The sequence below is a fragment of the Ursus arctos genome, unplaced genomic scaffold (assembly GCF_023065955.2).
Source record: "Ursus arctos isolate Adak ecotype North America unplaced genomic scaffold, UrsArc2.0 scaffold_25, whole genome shotgun sequence".
Lineage (NCBI taxonomy): Eukaryota > Metazoa > Chordata > Mammalia > Carnivora > Ursidae > Ursus > Ursus arctos.
The window spans coordinates 21,306,305-21,332,051 of NW_026622930.1; the positions used below are offsets into that span (position 1 = coordinate 21,306,305).

The 25,747-nt window shown below is 38.0% G+C and overlaps 1 protein-coding gene and 1 long non-coding RNA gene across 8 annotated transcripts in view; one reads left to right on the forward strand and one right to left on the reverse strand.

Moving 5' to 3' along the window:
• Window positions 1-25,747, forward strand: part of CEP128 (centrosomal protein 128) — a 500,403-nt gene that overhangs the window by 459,136 nt on the left and 15,520 nt on the right. For all 7 annotated transcript variants that reach the window (XM_057318321.1, XM_057318320.1, XM_057318322.1 and 4 more), the window contains 2 exons: window positions 11,374-11,451; window positions 15,015-15,128. In XM_057318321.1, coding sequence (XP_057174304.1) covers window positions 11,374-11,451; window positions 15,015-15,128 — 192 coding nt within the window. The remainder of the gene's footprint in view (window positions 1-11,373; window positions 11,452-15,014; window positions 15,129-25,747) is intronic.
• Window positions 14,604-23,300, reverse strand: LOC130544774 (uncharacterized). Its single transcript, XR_008961332.1, has 2 exons — window positions 23,094-23,300; window positions 14,604-19,925 (listed from the first exon to the last, which is right to left on the reverse strand). It is a non-coding gene; the product is annotated as an uncharacterized LOC130544774 (long non-coding RNA).

Below are 25,747 nucleotides of genomic sequence, written 5' to 3' on the forward strand. Positions count from 1 at the left end.
CTGCAGATCTTGTTCCTTTTAGTTGAGTATATTTAAATGAAGTGGGGGGAGGGAGCCTAAGTTCAAAATTTCACATTGTTTTGGCAAGACCAACTCCTTTTCATACTAACCACGAGGCCACAGAGCTTCACTGTTGTCCAGTTAAATGAATGCATGGCTTTCATTTGGAAAAAGAAAAAAAAAACTTTCTAGCAATTTAAGTTTCAGGAAAACAATTGGTTGTGGCAAATGTCAGATGAATTTGCTCACCAAATCATATTGTCAGCTGTTTTATGCCCACTGGCTTTCATAGTCCACCTTTCTCAGCCAATGGCTGAAAATTTAGAAACGGGTTGGCTTTAGTGAAAATATATATACTTTTGCTCACATATACTCCATCTGTGCCCTCTTGCCCTTTGTTCACCATTCAAGACATAGCTTAACAGAGCGTCTCAGACATAGTTAAAGTTCACCTCTAACATTAGTTGTTTAGGTAAGCTACCTGCCAAAATGTATTGCTCTAATGTCAAATTATTAGTACTTTGAACTAAGTATGGCCTGGCAATTGGGATTCCTTAAGAGATAGTTCAGTTGAATTTTCAATGGTTTTAAAATATTCTAGATAGTCTCTGCTTCTGTCTGCTTTGGCAGCAGTCGGCCAGGGGAATGCTTTGTACAAGATCCAAAAGAGTGTTTCTAAGTGTTCAAAAAAGGATTAATTATGAAAGCAAACTCTAAAAGTATAGGCAGGGTTGAGCTCAGTTATTTTTGAATTAAGTCTCAAAGCCACAATGATAAAAATAAAATACCTTGCCTGATTTCTATTTAGATCTGATCTGCCTGTCACCAGAAACTCATCCATATAGGGGATTAACTGTTCACATGCTCTTTCAAAATCCAAGTGCTGTGTGTGGAGTAATGGAAAATGATTAATTTGTTTTGTCATTCTCTTTGAGAACACAGGACATCTCTTAAGAAGAAAATAACCCTTTATTTTGAGAACAGAGAAGATTAATTATATTCAGCTCACCAAGGCGCTTTTAACTGAATTAGCCTGGACCCTACCTCAACCAGAACAATTATCATTCCTTATCAGTGTTCCATGTCAGGACCCTCTGATCCATGTTAAATACAGAAGAGACAACCATGATTGCCTGCACTGGCGTGTCTTGAGGCCTTGGGAAGGGGGCTTTGCAGGATTCAGAGAAATGATTAGCATTGCTCAGTATCTGCCCTGTGTTGGTGTGCCCGTCATGGCCTAGCGTGGCTAAGCCCCTGCCGGCTCGTCCACAGGAAGAGGGTGCCGTCCACATCGAAGGCTTCCTGCTCCAGCTTCTTAGGTCCACAAGAGGGTCTTATTTCTCGTCTTCCTGTGTCTTAACTCTTGTCTACACTTTTTCACTCAACTTTACAGTCCCTCATTTTTCTTCCAGTTCTGTTTTTAGTTGTTATTTCTTCAATTTTGAGTCTGTTTAGAAACATTCTCTATACCTCAAAAACAGTTGCTTTTTAAGTTCTACCTTTAAAAAACAAATCTGTAGTGTATTTTTCTTTCCACGACATGTCTGAGTTCTAATTGTGCCTTTATTGATCTTTGTGTTGAGAAGAGTTTTTCCCCCCCATTAAACTAAAATATATTGTGTGTTGATGCTAAGTACTTAGCACTAGAAATATAGGGAAAAATACAGTCCTGCCTTTAAGGCATTTGCTGTCTGCCAAAAGGGACAAGCAAGCACACAGTTAGGAAATGTTAGACACAGGACAGGAGACGTGTGCGTAGGAAGCACGGAGGATAGGCACCTAACCCAGACTTTAGGGGAGCCTTTCACAGAAGAGTAACTAGGATTATCATTGTAACAATAGCTAGTGCTTCCTGAGTGCTTACTAGTGTCCCTCCCTGCTCTAAGTACTTTACATGCGCCGATATATTTGGTCCTTAAAATAATTCTACACTATGAGTATTATTATCATTCCTATTTATAAATGAGGATACTGAGTCCCAGTGCAGAGGGATCTGGGAACTTCCCTAGAGACACATAGCTAGCAGGTGACTAAATCAGGATTTCAGGTCAAGCCGCCCAGCCTCAAGAGCCCATGCTTCTAACTGCCATGTTAGAGAAGGTAGCGACCAAGCCAAGTCTTGCAGAAGGAGAATCCGTGAGCTAATTTAAGCAGTGTGTGGAGAACATTCAGACAGATGGGCTTCATGTGCAAAGTCATGATTGCACAGAAGCTTTTTGGACAGAAACAGAAGTATGGAGTAATATTCATGATAATAGAACTGGAAGCCGATTAGCAGTATTTAGATGGATATATATGAATGAATGTATATATGCATATTTAAGGGCAGTTATAAAGTGAAAAAAAAATGGAAAGCAATTCTTCCCCTGCTTTTGGAAGTATCTGTTCTAAAAATACAAAATGGTAACTATCTGGAGTTTTTTGCTGGGGCAAACACCCAAGAAGATCAAAAATGTCTTTCTTCCTGTTTTTCTTATGTAAGCATTAGCTTTGCTTTCTGCTATAAAGGAGTGAAGGTTTTTCCAACCCACAGGTATTCTTGGGTATGTATTAACTCTCAAAATCCCATATGTGATTTTCTCCTTATTTTACTTTCTCTTTAAAAAACCATGTTTTACATTCTTTGCAACCTCTTAGGCTTAAAAATCAGACCTCCAACATACTGTGGAAAAGAAGATAAAGCCACAGTGACTAAAGCTACAGTCAGAAGGTCTCTTAGAGATTTTTAGATCTTACTTTCCTATTTCCCTGATTGGGAAACTGAAGCCCATGGGTTAAATTATTTTCCCGGTTCTTGCAACTGGTTATGGCAAAGTAGGATAGAACTTTGTATCTCCTGGTTTCTAATCAGTGATTTTTTCCACTGTATCTTGCTGCCTCACCTCAGATAGAAGACTACCACAATAAAAATGTTATCTGATTAATCTAAATAACGTTATTAGAGAAACCATTTTGTGGACATTTAGGACATTTTCAGATGCTTACAGTCAGAAAGTACGTTTTAGGTAAATCAAGGGCTTTTGATATGGCACCAGTCACTTTCTAGGGATACGGTGCATTGTCTCGTAAATTTCTCATGGAGCTGCACCCAGATGGTGACTGTGAGGTGGGTCTCAGAGTGTCTACTGCTCAGCAGGACTCTAACTTGGGAATGAGATGCCTGTCTCGCCCTCTCACAGTTCCCCCAGACTCCAGGAGTTCTCCTGCATGGGGGTGAGGGACCAGCAATCTGAAAACTACATCAGAGGGTTTACTTTGGGCTGTAAATAAAAGCGTATCATTCCTCTGCTCAAAGTCCTCAGAAGACCTTTGATCTCATCCAGAATTAAATATAAAAAGTTTACTGCAGCCAACAGGCCCGCTTTAGATCTTGCCCCAAAGGTATCTTTGGCCTCATCTTATTGTATGCTCTCAGCTCACTATAGAAGAACAATGTCCGATTTAGAGGAGGCATTCACTAAATGTCTGCAGATTGAATAAATGGATGAGAACGTTTCCATCACTAAATAAGACTCATTCATTCATTCATTCATTCATTCATCTATTCAAGAAGTAGTTATTGAATACCACCTCTATGGAAGCACTGGGTAGAGTGCTGGGGGCACGGTGGCCAGTGAAGACAGATATGTCTTACCTTGTGATGCTTATTTCCCAGTGTCAGCATGACCATTAATCAAATAATCACACAAATATTCTGGTAGTGTTGTAAAGGAAAGGCTCAGGGTGCAGTGGAGAGCTCGTTTGATGGGATCAGTAACGGAAGGGGAGCCTTCCCTAAGGAAGTAATAAAAGATAATAAAATGTAACCGGTTTACTTAAGATTTGTATATTTCATTGAACATAAATTTTACATTTAAAAATTAAAAGTCCAAGTGGAGCTGATGATATGCATGCTGAAGTCTGTAGGGGAAAGTATACTAATGTATATAATTTACTTTGTAAGGCATTCAAAAAATAAGTTGGGTTAGTGGATACACAGGGATAGATAAATGGATTAATATGTGGTAAAGCAAATATAATGAAATGTTAATAGTAGAATCTAGATGATGAGTATATGGGTGATCTCTGTAACTTTCTTTCAGATTTCCAATATGCTTGAAAGTGCTCGTAATGTTGGGGGTAAAAATTTTAGCCAGATAAGGAAACTGGAGGGAACGTTCTCCACTGAGGGCACAGTATGTATAAAAGTATTTATGTGCCATTACACTCCTATTACTTTTGTGTTTTGGATAATGTCTGTAGAACAGCAAATGTATTTCTAAACATTGGATATAGCTTTAATTAAGTTTGCCTTGTTTCTGCATCAAACTCTGTGACAGATTTTTATTAGTTGTAATTTTAGACTGTCACTGACCTCCTCTTCTGCATTTGAGAATTACCGGAGTTGACAGTACCTCACAAATCAGCCTTTTTAAAATATCTGCTGTTTGGAAAGTATTTGACAACTTCCAGTGTGCTTTCACATTCACTCTTTTACTTAATAGTAACAGCTACCCTGTGGGTATGAGATAATAAAGACCATCACTATTTATCCCCGTTTTGCAAATAAAAGACTGAAGCCTAGAAGGGCAGGGAAAAGTGATATTCCCCAAACCACAAAAACATGAGTAACATTATTGGAACTACGCATATCCACAAATCAGGTATGCGGATTTCGGGTTCAGCATGCCTTCCACCTCACCACTGTTCTTCATCTGCCAGAGTGAAACGCGCGCCTGGGAACAATAAATCAGAAGCGCGGTCTCTTTACCTGCCACCGTAGCAGAAGTGGCTAAACCCCATCACTTCCAGGAAGTCTTTGCATATACTGTGTGCCCCTGGCTAACATGCAATCACAGCTGGGAGGCAAATGTTCTTAAAATTCTTGGCCTTGGGAATAAATTTTATTTTCAATTTTAAGAAATAAAGTGATGTCACAGAAATTAGATTGTGGATCTCAAGACCCTCCTGCCTGTGGACCGGGGGGTAAGGACATACAGAGAACACTAAACTCGTCCTCACTTGTCTTCAGATGTGATTTTTCCCTCACATCAGGGAGTGGCAAGAAAATCATAGAAAGAGAATCTCAAGGGGAAGAGATATGTTTGTTTATTCCTTCTGTCTTCCCTTCAACTCATTCTTGGTATTACTGAAAAAACCCTCCCCAATTAATCTAAAAATAAGATCATGGGTTGACTATGACTTATAATTTGGTCATGTCTAAAAATAAGAAAGCAGTAATCTGGAATAGCAAATTCTGTAAGTTTCGTATAGTTCACTTAAAAATATTGTGAATGAGAGTTGGAAAAGATCTAGAAACCCTTCTTCATTCTAGTTTTTAATGAAGATATGCCACCTGTTCTCAAATTTTATAGACGGGTGCTTTTTAAAGGAGCTCTACTACTTGTAAATAGAATGGTGTTATATGAAGACATAGAATTTGTTGTTGACAAAAATTCTGCATTTTAGCTCAAATATAGTCACTGAGGTCATTTTGCCACATGAACTGGTGTTTTTATATAACAAGCCTTATTTACCCTCTTACTCCAAGATACACATAAACACTTGTATCTAAGTGGGTGTCTGATTTTTAGAACTCTCTTAAAGTACACAATCTAGAAATAGAGGCCTTTTCTGGTATTCCGAGAAATCCACACAACTCCGAGCACTGAGGCCCCTCTGAAGGATGTACGTCCACAAAATAACTTGCCGGCCTAGTCTCTGCTACTGTTCCATTTGGTTTCAGTGAGTGCCTGATACAGTTTGGATGAAAAGAGGGCCCTAGAAAGCCGATACAGCTGTGCTGGATAGAGTCCCCACAAGTAAAAAGGCAGACAGTCTGTCCTTTTTATGATTTCACCCTTCCTCCCCTTGAAATTTGTTTACTCAGGTCCTCTTACCAGCTTTCAGCCATTTGTCAAGAAAGTTTTGCAGTGGATCTCTTTCCAAATGAAATAGAATTGCATTTTTGAACCCAAATAAACTGCTTCATAACCTTGTTTATTTAACATCTGTATAATGCCAAAAATGCACACACTTACTTTTAAAATAAAAATATAGCATCTCCTTTAATTTATCATCTAAACCTCAAAACGTATGATTGCAGTAGCACTCTCAGAAAATGGTAGTTGTTATATGTTCCGAAGAAAATAAACACATGTGCATTTTTACAAAGAGAAGAATATTTACCAAAGTATACCCATGGTTAAATCTGTTTCTTTAAGCTTTCTCTGCAGGAGACAGGAAACTAACAACCGCAGTGAAGCCCCTTCCTAGTTCCTAATTGCTGCTACTTACGTTGTCATACTACATTCATTATTCCATTTCCCTGTAGTCTGAAACAAAGGAACAACTAAGGAAAAATATACCGTCGACCAGTACAAACTGCTCAAGTACATGGCAGTTTGGTGTGTGTTGAAGATTCTGGAATAGAAAAATTGCCAGCTTATTCTTTGCCCTCTTGGACAGATTGATAGCTAAACCTGCCTGTAGGTGCAAAAGCCACAGAGCCAAGTGGACACGATTTCTGAATTTCACTGTTGTTCCTACCACTTGATCTTGCCTTAGTCTACAGAAAATAAATGAAACCTCAAACTTCCGCTTCTCAGGTTTTAATAAAGAAGCCAAGATTTGGTGGGTCAGTCAGAGAGTGGTAACTCTGCCTTTGTCTTTACAGCCAACATTTACCAGAGCACCTCTCGTGGCCAGATAGTGTGCTATGCTGTTGCAAAATGTTACGAAAAAAGAAATAAGGGTGTGTTAGTGAGTATCAAAAAACTGAATCTCATAGCTAACTTCAAAGGAAAAGAAGGAAAATCCTGAGCCCTTCTGTGCTGGTGTGTGCTTGGATGCGTGGTCTGGAGCACAGACTCTTCTGCTCTGGCCCGATGAACCTGTTCCCGTGTGCATCTTGAAATGTCTCTTCCATTAATAAGCCAATCAGGGACATAACTCCAAAGTTCTGGGTGCCAAAATTTGATAGCTGGAGAGGGATTAGGAATTTACATTAAACAGTGTTTCAGGTCCTGGGGATTTACCATGAAAGTATTTCTATAATAAGAACACTGCCATTTCTGAATTCTAACTGCTTGGATTTGTATCCCAGATTTGCCACCACATGACTGACGAGGTTATTTACACCTTGGTTCTCAGTTGCTTCATCTGTATAATGGGAATAACAATAATATCTACAGCATACGATGGTGTGAGGATTAAGAAGTATATTCGAAATGGAGTTACCTTTTTATGGTTCAGTCTTGCATCACGCTACTAAACAGAATTAGGAGTAATTGATCATTTGCTTTGCCACTGCTCTTAGCTCAGTGGAAGTCCAGCTCCTTAAGTCTCTGAGCTAAACCACGTCTTCTACACAGTGCATTGGTTCTTTATTAAATGGATTCTTAATTGTGAATTTTTGCTTTCAATTTTGATATGAAATTTAGTATCTTGTAAACTTTTCAAAAGAGAAATCATCTTTAAACACTTTGGTGTCTCATTTAGTTCTTCTAGAAAATTGACCTAAGAAAATTAAAGACAGGTTAAGCACCTGTCATTTGCTGGTGCCATGACTGAATAAACTGGAGAAATTATTCCCTTAATTCTAGTAGTAGGGACTTGCCCTTTAAAGCATTAAACTGTGTAAAGCAGAAATAATTAACCAACTTAAAAAATAAAAAGTTTCCCTGACTCTGCGTGCGGTATTTTGCCCTAGGAACTAACATGCCGTGTAGGTCCTTATGGCATCTGAAAACCAACAAGTTCCTTATTTAGATTATTCATCTGCTATTGGTTCCATTTTTCCAGCACTGTTAGCTTTTGGGGAAAAGTGAACTTGAAGTGACATGTAATGTGACCAGACTCTAATCATAGAACCTCAGACAATCTCATGTTATTAAAAAAAAAAAAAAAAAAAGAGGGAACGTGAGTATGCATAAAGTCTATATGCCAAAGTGATGGTTTTAAGCACACTCACATGCATACAGAGAGAGACAATAATCAGAAAATAAATATACCCCCCAAATATCACTTAATTGTGAAATTATGAGACATGAGATGCCTGCAGGCCTGGACTCATTGTCTTCATTATTTCATATCCTATTGTTGCAGATGCCTTAAAAATCTCAGCATCTGTATATGCAATTTCTTTAAAATAAATGCCGTGGATTTTTTGGTGTAATTCTTGCATCCATTGCATATGCAAATTTCTCCCCTCCGCCACCCCCGTAAGTTAAAAGCTCCTAAAGAACAGGAACTGTGCCATCTCTGTCTTGTGGATCCTTCTGTGATATCTAGATAATACATTTGATGTCACCTGATTGACAAGACTGTAAGGATGAAGGAAAAGGCATGTGTACCAGAAACTATTTCCGATATTGAGGAAGATACTCAGAAACAACACATAAGGGGCGCCTGGGTGGCACAACGGTTAAGCGTCTGCCTTCGGCTCAGGGCGTGATCCCGGTGTTATGGGATCGAGCCCCACATCAGGCTCTTCTGCTATGAGCCTGCTTCTTCCTCTCCCACTCCCCCTGCTTGTGTTCCCTCTCTCGCTGGCTGTCTCTATCTCTGTCGAATAAATAAATAAATAAATAAAATCTTAAAAACAAAAAAAAACAAAAAAAACAAAAAAAAAAAAACCCAAAGAAACCATTTGCAGAAACCATTAAAAAAAAAAAAAAAAGAAACAACACATAAAAGGAGTGTAAAGTAAACCACAACTAAAATAGATAATGAAAAAGTTTAAAGATATTAATGGAGATGTAAGGGATGGGGGAGGAGAGTAGAAAAATAACTGTACTTAAGAAAGTAGGAGCCAAGGAGCTTTTTAAGGTTCACTCAAAAAAAATATAGCCATTTTGAATGTGCATCCAAGAACTATCGAATAGTCAAAATAAACTAGTATGTGAGAATACGCAAGAAAAAATTTCTTCATGCAGTCACCTGGTTGATTGAAAATTTTAAACAAAAATATTTGCATAACATGCTGAATTTTACAGTAGGGAAAGAAATAATGTGCTTATTTTAAGAACAAAATGAGTTTAACATACTTCTCCCTAGTTCAGAGGGTCACTTCTGAAGGAGAAAATTTATGGGATTAAAAAAAGGGAAATAAAGTTTCCAGACTACCAATCTATTGGAATCATTCTTTATGAAGAAGATATTTTTCTGATGCAAAAAAAGTTTGCTTTAAAATCACCATGGCATGGATTGTATTTTATTGTTAAAGGGCCAATATAATTGTTGAGGAAATCTATTAATTTTACTATTGAAATGAATAAAGCACATATGGTGGCTAAAATTACTTGCTCTCCTAAACCTACATGTTGGGGGCCTGTATTAAGAACATGTCATTTTGATAAATCTTTCCTACACACGAAAAAGTTAAATGAAGCCATTTAAAATGCATGGGCGTTTAAGTGAGCACATGCGGCAAAAAAACTAACAAGCATATAAATGTTAAGCAGAAGGAAGAAAATACTAAATCCTTTAAATGGAACTGGAAAAGGAAGATTTTATGAACTTGAAGAAACAGCACATATAACTTCCAGTTTCAAAATGGTGAAGTTAGGGTTTTCTGCTCTCTCAAAAATCACATTAGAAGCATAAGAATATGAACAAAGAGAAACACTGATCTATGCAGTGACAACTAGAAGACGTGTAACTTCCAAGTTGGAGAATACTGAAAAAAAATGATAAAATGACTCAAAACAGAGAAGGTAAAAACGCAAGTGCCTGTCAAAGGGATACCAACAGAAAGCAAATATCATTCACCCAGCAGAATTTTAGGGAGGCTTTTGGATTGGATGTACCATTTAGTACAGAAGGAGAGGATGGAAATGAGTATATTGAAAATGTCTGCAAGGACGAGTTAGACCCGCAACTCTCCGTCTACATCCCAGCCCCAACACAAACCCTGCAGAGACATACGTGTATGTTCTGGAGAAGCTCTGGGTTGGAAGTGAAGGCAGACAACAGCATGAGGGTGAGATAGAGGATTTAAAATAAGAAGATTGCGTGTAAGTGGGTATACCAAATGGTGGTAACACCAGTTCCTAATCCTTTCTGGTTCCAGAAAAACTGAACTCCCTCTGAGGAAAAAATCCTCATATATTCATAATTTGGAGCCTCCTCTCACCAAAAAAAAAGAGCCAGTTGACCACCTGTTTATGTCATTCTCAGGCATTATTTTTAATAATTAAGGCATTTATGCCATGTAATAACTAGCAAACCCTGAAATCTCATGGCTTAACATAATAGAGGTTGATGTCTCACTCACATGAAGTCCAATATGGCTGATAGCTCTCCTCTCTCTCGTAGCTCTGCCACCTAAAGCACGTGGCCTCCAAGGTCCTCATGGCAGGGGTTGGGATGGAAGCGGGAACACATAGGCTCTTAATTGACTCCGCTTATAAGTGAGACATGTCACCTGCACTCATGGTGTGTTGTTCAGAACCATTCACGTGGGAGATGTAGGGGAGCAGTACCTGGAATATTGGGTGGCCACGAACTTCTCAACAACGCTGAGCAAACTTACATCCAGGTTCTCACAAGGCACTTCGCTTTGTTCCCAGGCACCAGGCACGGGGTTTGTAGTTTAGTTCATTGAATAATCACAATTCATTTTAAATATAAAAGCTAATATCTATTGACTAAGAACACATTGATGTGCTGGCCCTGAGACAGGACTAAGAATGCAGAGATGCCTATGATACACTCTCTGGTCTCAAGGTTATTCTACAACTTCTTAGTTCATATTGCCTTTAAAATAATGTTCAGATCATTCCCTCTTAATGTTTGTATTGGTCGGTGTATATCAGTGGCCAGCTAATCAAAGACGAAGTTCTTGATTTATAATCAACAGGATTTTGTGTCCTTGTTGCAAATATTTAATTGCAGATGTTTCTCCCAAGTTTTACGAGAACCTCTTCTTTCTTAACTAAAATAATTGTTGAGCACCCTTTTCTTCTTTGTAACGGCAACACATGAGGATGTCTAATACGCTCCACAGCGAAGTTACTGCAAATTCATCTGTTTCTCAATATTATTTTGTGCTTTATTTCTGATGTTCATTGAAGCAGGTTTGTAAATTAATATCAATATGAAATGCTCTATAGAAAGTTTCATAGCATATAGTTGAAAGTAATTATCCAGGAAGAGTTTTTATATCTGAATCAGTTTTGCAAATGCATCTCTTATACCCTGTGAAAGGAAATAATTCTCCTGACTGAAAAAAGATGTATGTCTTAGAAATACTATTATATGTTTTTATTGGACTCTCTAAATATATAGCTTGAACTGCTTCTAACCATGGTACAAGTGATTTTTAGTACTTGGATTCGGAGAGTATTGATCAATTTTTTATAATGTTTGGTTTCCTTATGTTTTCTTTTTCAGAGTACCCGAGTGGCCTTGGACCATCTGGAGTCTGTGCCTGAGAAACTGAGCTTACTAGAAGATTTCAAAGACTTCAGAGTGAGAAAAAGTTGGCTTGTCTCTTTCAGTATTCTTGTCTGAGTGAGAACGTTTGGCATCTTCCTGATGTGCAGAGAAGATTGTAGGGATGGGAGGAAAGACCAAAAAACATTGGGGACTCTTAATACTCCATCTTACCAGAGTTTATTGACATTTGTTAAGTCAGGATTGAAAATACTGGAATTTATATATTACCAAAGTAGAGGAAAATAGAGACTTTTACCCTCATACTAGAAGCTCATTTGGCTTCCTAAAGCTTTAACTTTAATTTAGAAACACCTAAGATTTAAAAGAGGTTACACATTACATTGACAATAGATCATTTTTGACAAGCAGTTTTAATATATGGGCTATCTTCTTTCTTTAATTACAAATTTTCAGAGTACTGTTTGTTTTAGAGATATGATAATACACAGGTTATCTCTATACTATGGTATTTGAATTCAAATCCACAGTTTTAGATTTTATATCCCATGCCATTTATTGTTAGAACTCTAGCCACAAATCATTTCATTATCAAGAAAATTAATTGCCTGTGTGGATTTACCCTACTGTAACTTCTTGAAGTTTTCATAGAGGAGACATGCAAAACAAGTGATTCTGTCACCAGTCCTGCCAGACAAGGTTCAGGCCAGAGAATACCTTGCATATCCCTTTAGGGACACATATATAATGGACAATTGTAGTGATTTATAATACCTTGGCCCATGTGGCTGAAGCTAGCAATGGTGAGATATTCTTTGAAAACCATGAACCTCTTATTTCACATTGGCTTTAAAATATAACTTATGATACATTTAAGTTTTGTTTAGATCTAACATATTATTTGAGAATCTAATGAGTAGGAATACAGCCTGATCCTGCCATGTTGATTATCAGAGGCACTGATACGTGGCTCTCAAGATCTATACTATCTTTTTTTTTTTTTTAAGATTTTATTTATTTATTTAACAGAGATAGAGACAGCCAGCGAGAGAGGGAACACAAGCAGGGGGAGTGGGAGAGGAAGAAGCAGGCTCATAGCGGAGGAGCCTGATGTGGGGCTCGATCCCATAACACCAGGATCATGCCCTGAGCCGAAGGCAGACGCTTAATGACTGCGCCACCCAAGCACCCCTCAAGATCTACACTATCTTAAAATAACCTTTCATTAATATTTTGATAGTTCAGTAACTAAACATTGTTGAACAGGATCCAGAAATCTGGGCTATCACAAATAGAACGAACAAAGTGTTTCTAGTACATTTTGCTAAAGTTCTGATTCTTTCTCATGATTTGATTATATATTTGCAGTCTAAATCCCTGTCAGTGATTATGAAACCAGTGTCCAAGGAGATGTGATTTGGACTTACCCTCATATTACCCAATGTGGAGAGCAGGCAATATAGTTACACCCATATCCCTTCCACTTTTTTCTCTGTAGCTAACAGAAGTCATCTAAGGGAAGGAAGGGCAGACAAGAGAAGGTGTTGGAAACATTTGCCACTGAAAAACAGATGTCTAACTTATACCAGCATAAAAAAGAAAAAATTTAACCTCCAGTGACAGCTTATTTTTTCTCCAGGAGTGTACACTGAACAGAATATTCATAAGTGCAATTTAAAAGTTCTCTACTATTACCAAAAGGTTTTATTATTTGTTTTATCATATGGGTTAGTGATTATCTACAAGTCTAGCTTATATATACACACACGTATGAAGATGCCTATATAGTGAAGTTTTTAGGGAGAGTATTTTTCAAAGTTCGTACTTGTAGTTTCCAAAATTAGTCATTAAAATTGAAACCTTTAGCTTTAAATGGAAAGGAGTTCATTAGCAAGTATTCTGCACTACTATGGAGCAGGCAGTAGCTACATTTTACACTATATTATATTTATTTTCAGATCCTCAGGGACACCCTACACATGGGCATTCCCCCCCCCCCCATCTTACAGCCAAAGAAACTGAAGCTTGGAGTATGTAAAGTCGTTGGAACTGGGATCTAGTTCCGTTTATTAACTACAAAGCCCATTTTCTTTGCCTTAACTGCCTCTAGCTTGAAACCCACTCTCTATGTACTCTCAAGTCCCCTCTGTGATTAGAAAGAGCTTATTTAGTCAACTTAATGGAAACAACTAGATGTGGTCTTAAATAAAAATGCATAAAGCCTTTAGATTATGAGATGTAGTTTATGTTGTTCAAACACCTAAAACTTTCTAAAAATCAGGATGCTGTCAACAAGAGCCCAAAGCCATAAGCTCTGATCCGAGCTCATGTACTCGGATCAAAATTACTTAATATCTTTGGTATTTCCTCATCCCTAGAATGAGGGGCTTGAGCAATATTATCTTTATGGTTCCTACTCACACTGGCATTACTAGCATCTACATGAAGATATATTTCACGTGTATATTTCTTGATAATACTATAGTCTATGACTAAGTAAGTATAAGCTATAGTAAATACAAATCTCATCCTATTTACATAGTCTTGGCTTTTTTCTTTAAACATGTCATAGACCCTCTCATTTTTTTTAACCTTGTTTTGAAAGAAGTGGTTCAGCCCTACAATTCCACATTTAAACTTTACATATTTGGTATGGTAGAAAGGAAATAGCTTTGGGCTTCAAGCCCAATCTGTCACAAATTACCTAGTCTTGGGCAAATAATTCTTAACTTCCACTGGGCTATAACTTTTTATATATATAAATGAGAACTTTGGAATTCTAATACCCCTCCAGCTTGAACACTCAATAAGTTCCTTGGGACTATTTGGGGAACTAAATCCTATAGATAATTTTTCTTACATATGCAAATCAGTTGCCCTCATTTTATTCTAGTTTCTCCCTAATCCGTAATAGAAATGTCTAAATAACTGGGTGTCATGACTGCGATGTTCCATCCTCTCCCCCAAGAAATGGAGGAAGGGAAGAAGGGAAGGACGGGGGGAAAAGAAGAATGAATGAATGAATGAATGAATGAATGAATGAGTTTGACATTTTTCTTTCTTAATTTCTTTACTACCTGAATCTTTTTATGCTTTTGAGAACAGATGAAGTATCCTTCAGTTTAAAAATCTACATAATATATTGGTTAGCAGGGTAGAATGTTGTTTAAGAATTAATGATGAAAGAGGACTGTAGTTTTAAAGGTAACTTTTTTTTGAAGATTTCATTTATTTATTTAAGAGAGAGAGTGTGTGCATGTGCGAGGTGGGGAGGGGCAGAGGGAGAGGGAGAGAGAGGATCTGGAGCAGACTCCACACTGAGTATAGAGCCCACCCCACGTGGGGCTTGATCCCACGACCATGAGATCATGACCTGAGCTGAAAGCAAGAGTCAGATGCTTACCTGACTGAGCCACCCAGGCATCAGGACTGGTTGTGAAAAGAATGCACATAACCAAAGTGGGACCCTGTTTTTATTTTTAAGGTAGCATAGAGCCACCATCTTCTTCTTTCTCCTTGGCCAACTATCGTTGCCCCAGATCTTTCTAACCACCTATAATTATCAATACTTTCTTATTCTTATTTCAAGTACTGATTTTCCTTTCATATACTGGTTTTGACTTTTTTTTTTTTTTCAGGATTCCCACAGTTTTTCTGAGAGAATTGATGGGAGATATTCTAAATACAGAGCTCACAGAGAATCTCTTCAGCAGTGCCGAGATGACAGCAAGTACAGAGTCAGAGGCTTCAAAGTAATGTCCTTTATATACATTTTCATCTTTGAGCATTATCCATGTTTGTGGCTACAGCCTTCTAAGCTGCCCCTGCAGAGTAAGGGTGCTTGTAAAAGAAAAGATATTCCTTAATCTTCAATTCCGTGGGAGTAGAGAATAAAATTTCCAGAGATCGTACCTATAATTTTTTACTTGGGAACTATCTCTGATTTTATGCCATTGTTGCTAAACATGTTGTCTGTCTCTGGCATTGATGTTGCTTAAGAAATCATGTGCCAGGAGAACCCTGGTGTCTTGGTTGGTCAGAGGCTCAGCATAGGTGGTTGCCCTCCTCTGTGCGTAAGTCTAGCTACTCTCAGTGCTGAAGTCTCCAGAAGGTCAGGTAACACATAGTACTTTGTAAACTATAACCTTGGTGTTTACAATCATGCTTTTCCTGAGGATATGAACCGCATACAACTACTTCAGCTTCTGGTTCATTAGTGTGGAATCAACACAGGAGGCTGGGAAGATTTGACCATATTGATAAAAAAGCCTACCATTCTCTAGATTCTCCCCAAGATCCACCTGGGGTGTGGGTGATTTTAAACCCATTTGGCCCTGAACAGTTATTAGCTTACAGCAGCGTTTCTCATTAACATTTGGACCAGATAATTCTTTGTTGTGGAGGCTGTCTTATGCATTATAGGACATTTAGCAGCATCCCTGGGTTCTACTCACCAGATGCCAGTGGTGCCTTCCATCACGAGTTATGGCACCCAAACATGTCTCCAGACACTTACCAAACATACCCTAGCGAGCAGAACTGTCCTGCCCCATTCAGAACACTGACCTAGAGAGAATCCATCTATATTCCAATGTACACTCCCAAGTCAGTTTAGAAAAAAAAAAAAAAAAGGTAAAGGTTCTTCCGTCTTTTTTATATTCTTATAGACCTCAATATGTATGAATATTCATTACACTGTATATATTCGCTTATTACAGTCAAATGTAATTATTTCTAAAAAGCGTCTTCCCTCCTCTGAATGTAATTGGATAGAATGCTCAGTGGATCTAAAGACAGTGTTCATTTCCATAAGTCCTTCCCTAGCATGCTTAAAATGAGCTCTCCACTTTCCCCATCCCGGATAAAAACAACACAGTTATGCCACATTATTGATGCTCTTATTGTGCAAAGGGCGCCCTGTGACTTTGTGCCTTTTCCCTTTGTTGTTGTTGTTGTTTTATCATCTGGGATTATTGACTATAACAGCGACCTTGTTGTCTTGTATAGCAGATCCTAATTTCACTAAATCGTCTCCCGACATCCCCATCAGTTCCCGTATACTCAAGCATTTCTCCACCACTTACACAGGATGCTGCAAACCTTCAACAGAAGGACAAGGGTTAGGCAGCAATAGCCAGTAATACTACCAGCTCATTGTTGACGCAGTCGCATGAAGGTGGTGTTTGTAGCTGTCATGTGTTTTACATGCGTTAGTTCATTTAATCCTCGCAGCAGCCCTGGCAGGTCAGCACCAATACTTGTCCTCTTTTACTATTGAAGGTTATAGAGCAATTAAATGGTTGAGCCCGGATTAAGACCTAAATCTATAACCTTGACTGCTAAGCTATAATAGTGTAAATGTGGGCCTCCTATACCTTAATTTTCTAGAAAAAAGCACCAAATGTAGGATGGTATTTTTAATATGTGAAAATCTGTTGTCTCCAAAAATACATAAACACAGTACATGCCTCTTAGTTCAGCAGAGGTCTAGACGCACAGGACACCTTTAAAACATTATTTCTCACTACTGTTAGGTTTGGTATCAGGTGAATCAGTACTACCTAGTGACACCCAGATGGCTTTAAATCAGTGTAATTTCCATAACAGCATATGGCAAAGCTATGAATGTTTAACATGTTCAGCAAGTAATCTTGTTGGAGTTCTCTTTAAAATTAACATTTGCAGCTGAAAAAGAAATCCGGCCTGGTTTGTAAGTGAGGCCAACATGTAGCAAAATGAGAAATCAGTTGAAAATTTTGCAAATAGGTAGTGCAAGTATAAGAAAAGCCCGCAAAGCACATTTTATGATGACATTTGTTCTACATTAATATTACTTAAACATTTTAAAACATTGATTCGTTTCAGTAATGAATGTGTAGACTCACCATTTGTAACAGATGTCTGGCCCGAAATCATGCATAATCTAACTCAGCACCATGAGAAGATCATATTTTGGAGAAGAAAATGTGGGAGCACATTTTGGCCAGTTGTAGATACCAACAATGATTTGCTTATATGCTTTTTATGAAAGTAATTCACTGAAAATGTTTCAAAAAAGCAGGAGCTCAGACGGGCAGTGAGACAGTTGTTAATCGTGTCTTTGCTTCACGGATAATCAGAAGAGCTACCTCCGGTTAATTATTGACATCTGGAAGGATATGCTTCAAGTAAGAGGCATGGGTCCTCTATCAAGAGAGAAGGTGCCCCAGTTTTATATGACATTATTTCCACAGCTATTAACTGCCCACGTATTTTGCTGGGAGACTTCAAGGAAAAGGCACATTGCAGTGACTTGAATTTGTTGGTTCTCCTGACAACCATGGTTCCAGGAAATCAGTTACTGTAGGATTCAGTTTAATTCGACAAACATACGGAGCTGCTACCACACCGCAAAGCCCTGTCCCACCTAAGTGAGGCGAGGATGCAGGACGTATAAAGATGCCGGAGGCATGGTCTTCATGGAGAGAGTACTTACCAATTTGTCTCACTGAATAGATTAATTCTGGCCCCTTGTGTTAGAGCAGGAGTCAACCCACCGCCTCCCATGAGGCGAATCCTGCCTGCTGACTGCTTTTGTAAATAGAATTTTATTGAAGTTCAGCCGCGCGTTTATTCACGCATCGTCTGGGGCCGCTTTCACACTCAACAGCAGGGTCGAGTAGGTACGGCAGAGAGTGAATGGCTCAAAAAGCCTACTATATGTACAATCTGGCCCTCAAAAGAAAACGTTTGCCAACCCCTGGCCTAAAGAAAGGAGAAATTACCAACCCTGTCTTTTTTCTTGTGCACATTTATACAATATGTCCTCTTTTTGATTAACCAATCAAATAAGTACTTCCCAGGCTCTTTGGAAAGTCATCATCCTTAGCTATGCATTCAACAAACACTCACTCAGTGTCATTTATGTGCCAGGAACTTACTAGTTGCACGTGACTGACATCAGTGAACAAAACAGACGAAGCCCCCTGCCTCTTTCGAGCTTCCATTCTCATGGCAGGACATTGGTGTTTGTTGTTGTTTAAGTACAAGAGTCAACACACATTTGAGTTTCTACTACATACAAGCACTCTGCTGGGGGCTGGAGAGAACGGCATAAGAAGAAAAGTCATCACCACCCCTTAGGAATTCAAAGCCTTCACGCAAACCGTAGTGCAAAAGACAAAGGGATAAATACTGTGACAGAGGAGGCCTCAGTAAGTTGCTGTGGGTGTTCGGAAAAAAGAAAGATGCTTCAAAGGCTTTTGAAAAGAGGTTTGTGATGACAAGGCACACGGAAGTGTTCTATGCACATTTGTTTGGAAGAGGATCACTATTAGCGTTACAGTCGTAGAACCCTGACGCCATTACTCTTGACAGACAAGGAACTGTTGGAATAGCAGAACCATTGTGGCAACTGGCTTCTCTCATTTTGTTGCTGTTGTAAAAAGGCAGAGAGACATGCGGCATAACCCCAGTGCTGGTGGAGAGAGCAGTGAGCAGGAAGTGGACAAGCCAGGTGCTCTTTCTGTCTAGGCTACAGCAACTTCCTGCTGTTTACTTCTGTGGCGACTGGATGGGTTAAATAGGTGATGGGGATTAAGGAGGGCACTTGTCATGGTGCACACCGGGTGACGTAGGGAGGTGTCGAACCACTATATTGTACACCTAAAAACTAATGTTACACACTGTGGGCTAACTAACTGGAATTTAAATAAAAACTAAAAAAAGAAATGATCAGATTTCTACAAACCTTTCAAAATTTTCAGTAGGATCGATGTCCACCGTTTCTGAGAGCATAATATAATATTGTACTAAGCTGACCAAGTTAACTGGACAAAGCCTGATGTAAAAGTTTATGTTTAGAATGCAATTCAAAGCTGAATCTGACACGACATTTTCTCTCCATGTGTAGACAACAGAAGCATTTCATGGCCTCTCCTTCATCTAATTGGGTTTCTGTAGAACATACCGGCTGCCTTGCTGTCCCAGCTGTTTCAAATAGAACAGAATGTTCAAAAGTCAACATAGCATTCCTAATCTGAATTCACATAGGAGCGTGGTTTTGTCCAAAAAAAAATCCCCATTTGCTACCCGCCCTTTTTTGCTCTCTACCCATACTAAATATATAGTTTTAATTAGCAGTGGAGTTTATAGTAAAATAACAGAAGGCACGTTCCCCCCCCCCCTTCCTTCCTTCTCCTGAAAGGAAAATCATGATTTTCAATTTCTAGTTCGAAGACGTAGTACATAACATCTTTTTAAAGAAGCAGATGTTTTGCAGGATAAGATGAGGTGGGTGAGGAAGTGTTGACAATGGTTTTCGACACAGTGTATTGCATTCAGAGTCTGCCAAAGCCCTTTGTCATATTTGTTCAATGTAAGCATATGTATGATATAAGTACATGCTTTTCTCCTGGAAGCTGTTTCTCCCTCCTTGAATCTCTCCATGATTTGTTTATACTTTGTTCATAGCAGTTAATGGCTGTTAGCACTTCCTCTCTTGGGTCAGCGATTTCTATACGTAGCTTCAATCTTCTCCAGCGGTAGCTGCTGCATGCTATGCGTAACTCCTGGTGCAATTCAAAATTAGAGGTGGTGTTTATTTAATAACTAGTAAAACATATCACCAGTGTGTTATAATGGAAGTAATTTTACAGATGTTGCTTAGAAACAATAGTAGCAACCATGGGAGAATTTGAGGAGCTTTAACCCCAGGTTATACTCCAGGTATCTCATTCATATCCACCTCTCTCCATGCTGTGATGAGAAATCATACATAAACTGCTATGCAAATATAGCTCCAGGCTTCCCCTATACCCAACCAGTCTCCCATCCTTTAAGCCTCTCCCATATAGCGATTTAGGGTGCATGGCAAATCTTAAGTTAACAATAAAAAAATACTAAGTATAACTATAGGTAATGACTGAAATTTGGGAAATGCTGTCCTACAGGATTATATGACTTTTGAGGACACTGCCTGCCCCATCTTTAACTCCAGAACACACAATGAGCATACTCTACATGCTAAATTGGTGATTAGTTGTTTTTATTTCCTCCTCGCTTCAGCTTTTCTGGAATTCTAACAAAAATTTAAATGCTGTTTTTCCAGTATTGCTTAGATGACACATCTGAAACTTTGTAGGCAAACAAATCATGCTGAAGTCTAAAGAGATTTTTATTCTTTTGAAGTGATCAATACTAACTTGCCAGCCATAATATTTAACTAGTTGATTTCATCTAGCTCTTTAAAAGCTAAACAAAAGATTGCCAAATGAATTGGAGTTTTTCTTTGTTATAAAATTTGAAAATAGCAATGAGTCAAGGGTGCTTATTTAGGAATCAACATGGGTACTTAGATGAGCATATTAATTTTTTAACCTACTTGAGCCCCCCCTTTACCAAACTTAGTTCCCTGATAAGCACCATACTTTCACTTTTCCCAATAATTTACTAAACAACATTAGGAAAGATTGTGGAGAAATTCACCTGTAAAGGTGAACACTTTTAATCACCTTAAATTCAAAATTCTAGATGCCAAAAAACATAAGGAATACTGAAAATGTCTTATTTGTCTTAATTAAAAATGTCATAACATATTTATCCAATAGCCATTTTTTTCCTTTAAAGCGGTCACTTTAAGAGAAGCACTGATTCCAATGAAGCACCATGATTAAAACATCTTTGATTTCCTCCTTTGTTTCATAAGTCAGTGGCACATTCTCTTGAGTATCCTTATTTATGGCAAATTTTAATCCACTGTGAGTAGATTTGGTTTCTGAAAATGGATGAAAGTCATATGGGTCCAAATCTAAAGTACGTTAAAAAAAATAAGTACAATATTTTTCATTAGTCACTAGAAATATTAAATTATATATAATAAAATATCAGTTGGATAAAGGTAAATTAGTCAAATGGCCTGATCTGGCACAGTGTTTTCATGAGTCTCTTCATCTGTGGACAAGTGTGGCTTTGTGTTTATGGTATTGTTGTATAAATTTGCATTTTCTGTGGTAAAGCTCGCTTGCAGAGTTAGAGTACTGGTTCTTCAGTGGTTCTGTTCAGACCGATTAGAATCATCAAATGTTAATGCCCAGAGGATTTAGACATGATCTGCTCCAGGGCCCTCATTTTTTGACATGAGGAAACTGGAATGTGAGAGTGCCGGGCTCCTGTTTCCCAGCTTTAACCATAGCAAACTTTAATTTCTTCAGTTTGGCCAAGAAATGAGCATATATGACCATTTTTGAGTTCCTTAATGCAAATGGCACTGTGCTAAATTCTGGACTATTGGGATGGGTAGATGGAAGGATCGAGACAAGGAAAGCCTCACCCTCATTAGGTTAAAAGCTAAAATTGCAGCCATGCAGATCAAGATAGGGAAGACACGGTTTAAGTAAACTATCTGCCAGGTTGAACTTCCAAATAGGAATAAAATTTACCGAAGAAGAGGTTAAGCTTTTTCAAGCACTGATGGTGAATTGGGAATTAAGACTGGGGAAGATGTGGAGGTATGGTACGTTGTTAGGCAAGAGACAAACTCAGGAAAACATTGCTGCCTCAGATTCAGAAACACATAAGTGTTTTTTTCCTTCTCTCCAGGGGAAGGGTTGGATAAATTAAAATAAAAAAAAAAAATCACATGTATCATCTGTCTTCTAAACTTTGAACTTATAATATTCCTGAGAGAAAAATAGTTGGTGGGCGTCATTAAATATTAATCATTAGAGATCAGTTTAGCAAAGAGATTTAGTCAGGTTGGAACAGCTTTTAAGAAACCAATTACAATGTGGGTTATGAAAGAGAAGTGGAAGAAACCCAGGGAAAATATTAGAAAATGCAAGTCCCTTCACCCAGTGGAATTTTTGCAGGGAATTCTGGCTAACTAGCTTGTTGAGACTTAAGACAGCAATAAAAATAGGTCCTTGTGCTAAGGATATAGAATTGGTAAAAGGCAAAAGCTAGGATTCCTAAAATTGCAAAGAAACTTCCTTTTTTAACCAGCATTTCCATTTAAATATTTAAGTATTTGATTGAAAGATGAGTCAGAATTCGAAAAAAGCATTCATCTTAAGGTTGCCTTGTAAAATTTAGCTGTATAGAAGTTCCACAAATTAGGGGCGCCTGGGTGGCGCAGTCGTTAGGCGTCTGCCTTCGGCTCATGGCGTAATCCCAGAGTCCTGGGATCGAGCCCCGCATCAGGCTCCTCTGCTGGGAACCTGCTTCTTCCTCTCCTACTCCCCCTGCTTGTGTTCCCTCTCTCACTGGCTGTCTCTCTCTGTTAAATAAATAAATAAATAAATAAATAAATAAATAAATAAACTTAAAAAAAAAAAAGTTCCACAAATTAAATATATCAATGTAAAATTGGAGAAAACGGAGGGTTGGTTTGTTTATTTTTCCAAATTCTGGTATGTTAATTGTTCAAACGGTTGTGAGATGTTTTTCTTTGAGGGTATTCTTTTAGGGTTCATTTCATTAGTTATATTTCAAGGTAATATGAGGGAGTCTGACGGTCTTTTGGAGACCTATAAAATTTTGCAACTTAAAGATGTATTAGAGTTAGGCTTCCTCATTTCTATACATGAAAAAAAGGCATGTGAGTAGTTTGAAAAAGTCAACAATTTTAAAGGGAAAGGATAACAGTTCTAAATTATATTGTACCTATTAACAGAGTATCAAAATATATGAAGCAAAACTTGATAGAATCATAAGGAAAAAATAGACAAATCTATACTTACAGTTGAAGATTTCAACATTCCCTCTCTCAGTAATTGATAAAACAGTAGGCAGAAAATCAGTAAAGATACAGAAAGCTTGAGCAACACTATCAGCCAACTAGACCTAACTGACATTTATAGGGTACTCCACCTAACAACAGCCGATTACATGCAATTTTCAAGTGCACATCTAACATTCTCCAAAATAGACTATATTCTGGGCAATAAAACAAATCTCAATAAATTTAAGATGATTGAAATTATGCAAAGTATGTCCTCTAACCACAATGGAATGAAGCTAGAAATCAATAACAGATATCTGGAAGATTCTTAGATGGAAAATAAACAACATCTTTCTAAATAACCCTTTGGGGGTTCAAAAGGAAAATTAGAAAATATTTTAAGTGTATAAAAATAAAAGTACAATTTATCAGAATTTGTGGGACTCAGTTAAGAGAGTGCTTGGAGAGAAAATTATAACATTAAATGTGTATATTACAAAAGAAGAAAAATTGATAATCGATAATCCAAGCTTGAAACTAAAAAACAAATAACAGACCTAAATTAAGTAAAAGGAAAAGAATAATAAAGATAAGAGCAGAAATCAATGAAATAGAAAGCAGGAAAGTGGGGAAGGGGCATGAAAATGAAACCAGGTTTTTTGAAAAGATCAATAAAATTTTAAAAACTCTACCTAAATTGATTAGGAAAAAAGAGAGAATGTACAAATTGCCAATATTAAGAATGAAAGAGGGATATTACTAGAACTCTCATAGACACCAGAAGGATATTTAGGAAATGTTATGAGTATCAGCATAGTAACAATAAATTTGACAGTTTAGATGAAGTGGATATTCAAATACACCCTTAAAATGTGTTACCTCATAATTCTACTTCTAGAAATCTATGTTAATAAATTTAAAATGTGGACCAAGCTTTGCATACCAAGATGTTTATCAAATTATAATAGGAAAAAAAACCCTGAAATCAGCCTTACATTTCCAACAATGGGAGATTAGTCAAGTAACCTATGGTATAAATATAATGATGATGATGATGATAGAAAAAATTCCCATATATAATGCTACATGAAGAAGTAGGAAATAAAATTGTGGACAAATGGTAATCTCAATACAAAAAGATATTTATAACGAAGAATCAGAAAACATACCCTTAAATTAGGTTAATCGTCTACTTTTCAGTTTATTGCATTATTTTCTTCTCAGTTTCTTCTGTATTTTCCAAATTTGCTAAGAGTGAAATATGTCAGTGCCATGTTTTAATTGTCATATGCCAATAAGCTGGTTTTGCCATAGAGAATATAAATTACTCTTTTTCTGTAAACAGAAAACATATAATTCATGTCTTGATGCCAGTTGATTTTGTTTTAGAAATTTAAATCCATGACTTTTGGGAAGGATGAATAGGATTTGAATGTCTTTGGGTGCTTTATCCTTCCTCTGGTAGGCCCATTTTGAGGCTGTCTTTGCACTGTGTTTCATTCAGCAAGATGCCCAGGCCTGCAGCTCCACTCCTGGTCTCCCACCATCTTTTTCAGTCCAGGTGCAAGTGGGCAAAAAGTGTGTGTTTGCTTCCCTTATTTTTTCTTATTGGCCCATAATGATCAAAGCATCTGTTAGCGGGAAGCCATTTATTATGCTTTTCTCTTTCATGCCTCGTAGAAACCATGCTTAAATGGAGATTTCTAGCACGGGTTGAGGACATAACTCTCCTTCTCATTTGTGCATCTTCCAACTCTGTCCAGGCCTTCAGTGTTTCACATCTGAACTGTGATAAGCTAGCTCTGTTGTCCCTGCCTCTAGTCGCCCTGTGTCAGCTTATTTAAAGTAGCTATTGAAGTACACCGGGAACATGACGTATATCCTTTTCTTTCCAGAGATCCTGCAGTGAATGACTTCTAGTTTCTTATGAAATCACCATAATTAGTAAAAACCATAAATCACTTGGTTAAAAACCTCAGGGCCTTCATCTTAAGTAGACCTAAACTCCCTTTTGGTTCGTGAAGGCTGATGATCTTGAACGATCTGAAGATTATGTCCATGCTTGTAGCTCAGAATAAATGGGCCTCTTACCATTATACATAAACTTGTTCCTTTTGGCCTTTCTTTTGCATTTGCATACATACGTGTGTGCCAAAGAGAGAATATAAACTTGGTACTTGATACAGAGAATGACTAATTCTTCAAATGGTCCTGTGGCATGAGGCCCTATTCTGTGGGGTGACGTTTGGAGGAATCCGTAGGGGCCACCTCACCTGCAGTTGTCTCTACAGGACTCTGACAGCATTCTTGATCCCCTCTCCCTCGACCCCATAGTGGTCCTCACGATTACAGTTTTTTTTTTTTTAATGATTTTTTATTATGTTAGTCACCATACAGTACATCCCCAGTTTCCGATGTAAGGCTCGATGATTCATTAGTTGTGTATAACACCCAGTGCACCATGCAATACATGCCCTCCTTACTACCCATCACCGGTCTATCCCATTCCCCCACCCCCCTCCCCTCTGAGGTCCTCAGTTTGTTTCTCATAGTCCATAGTCTCTCATGTTTCATTCCCCCTTCTGATTACCCCCCCTTTCTTTATCCCTTTCTTCGCCTACCTATCTTCCTAGTTCTTATGTTCCATAGATGAGAGAAATCATATGATAGTTG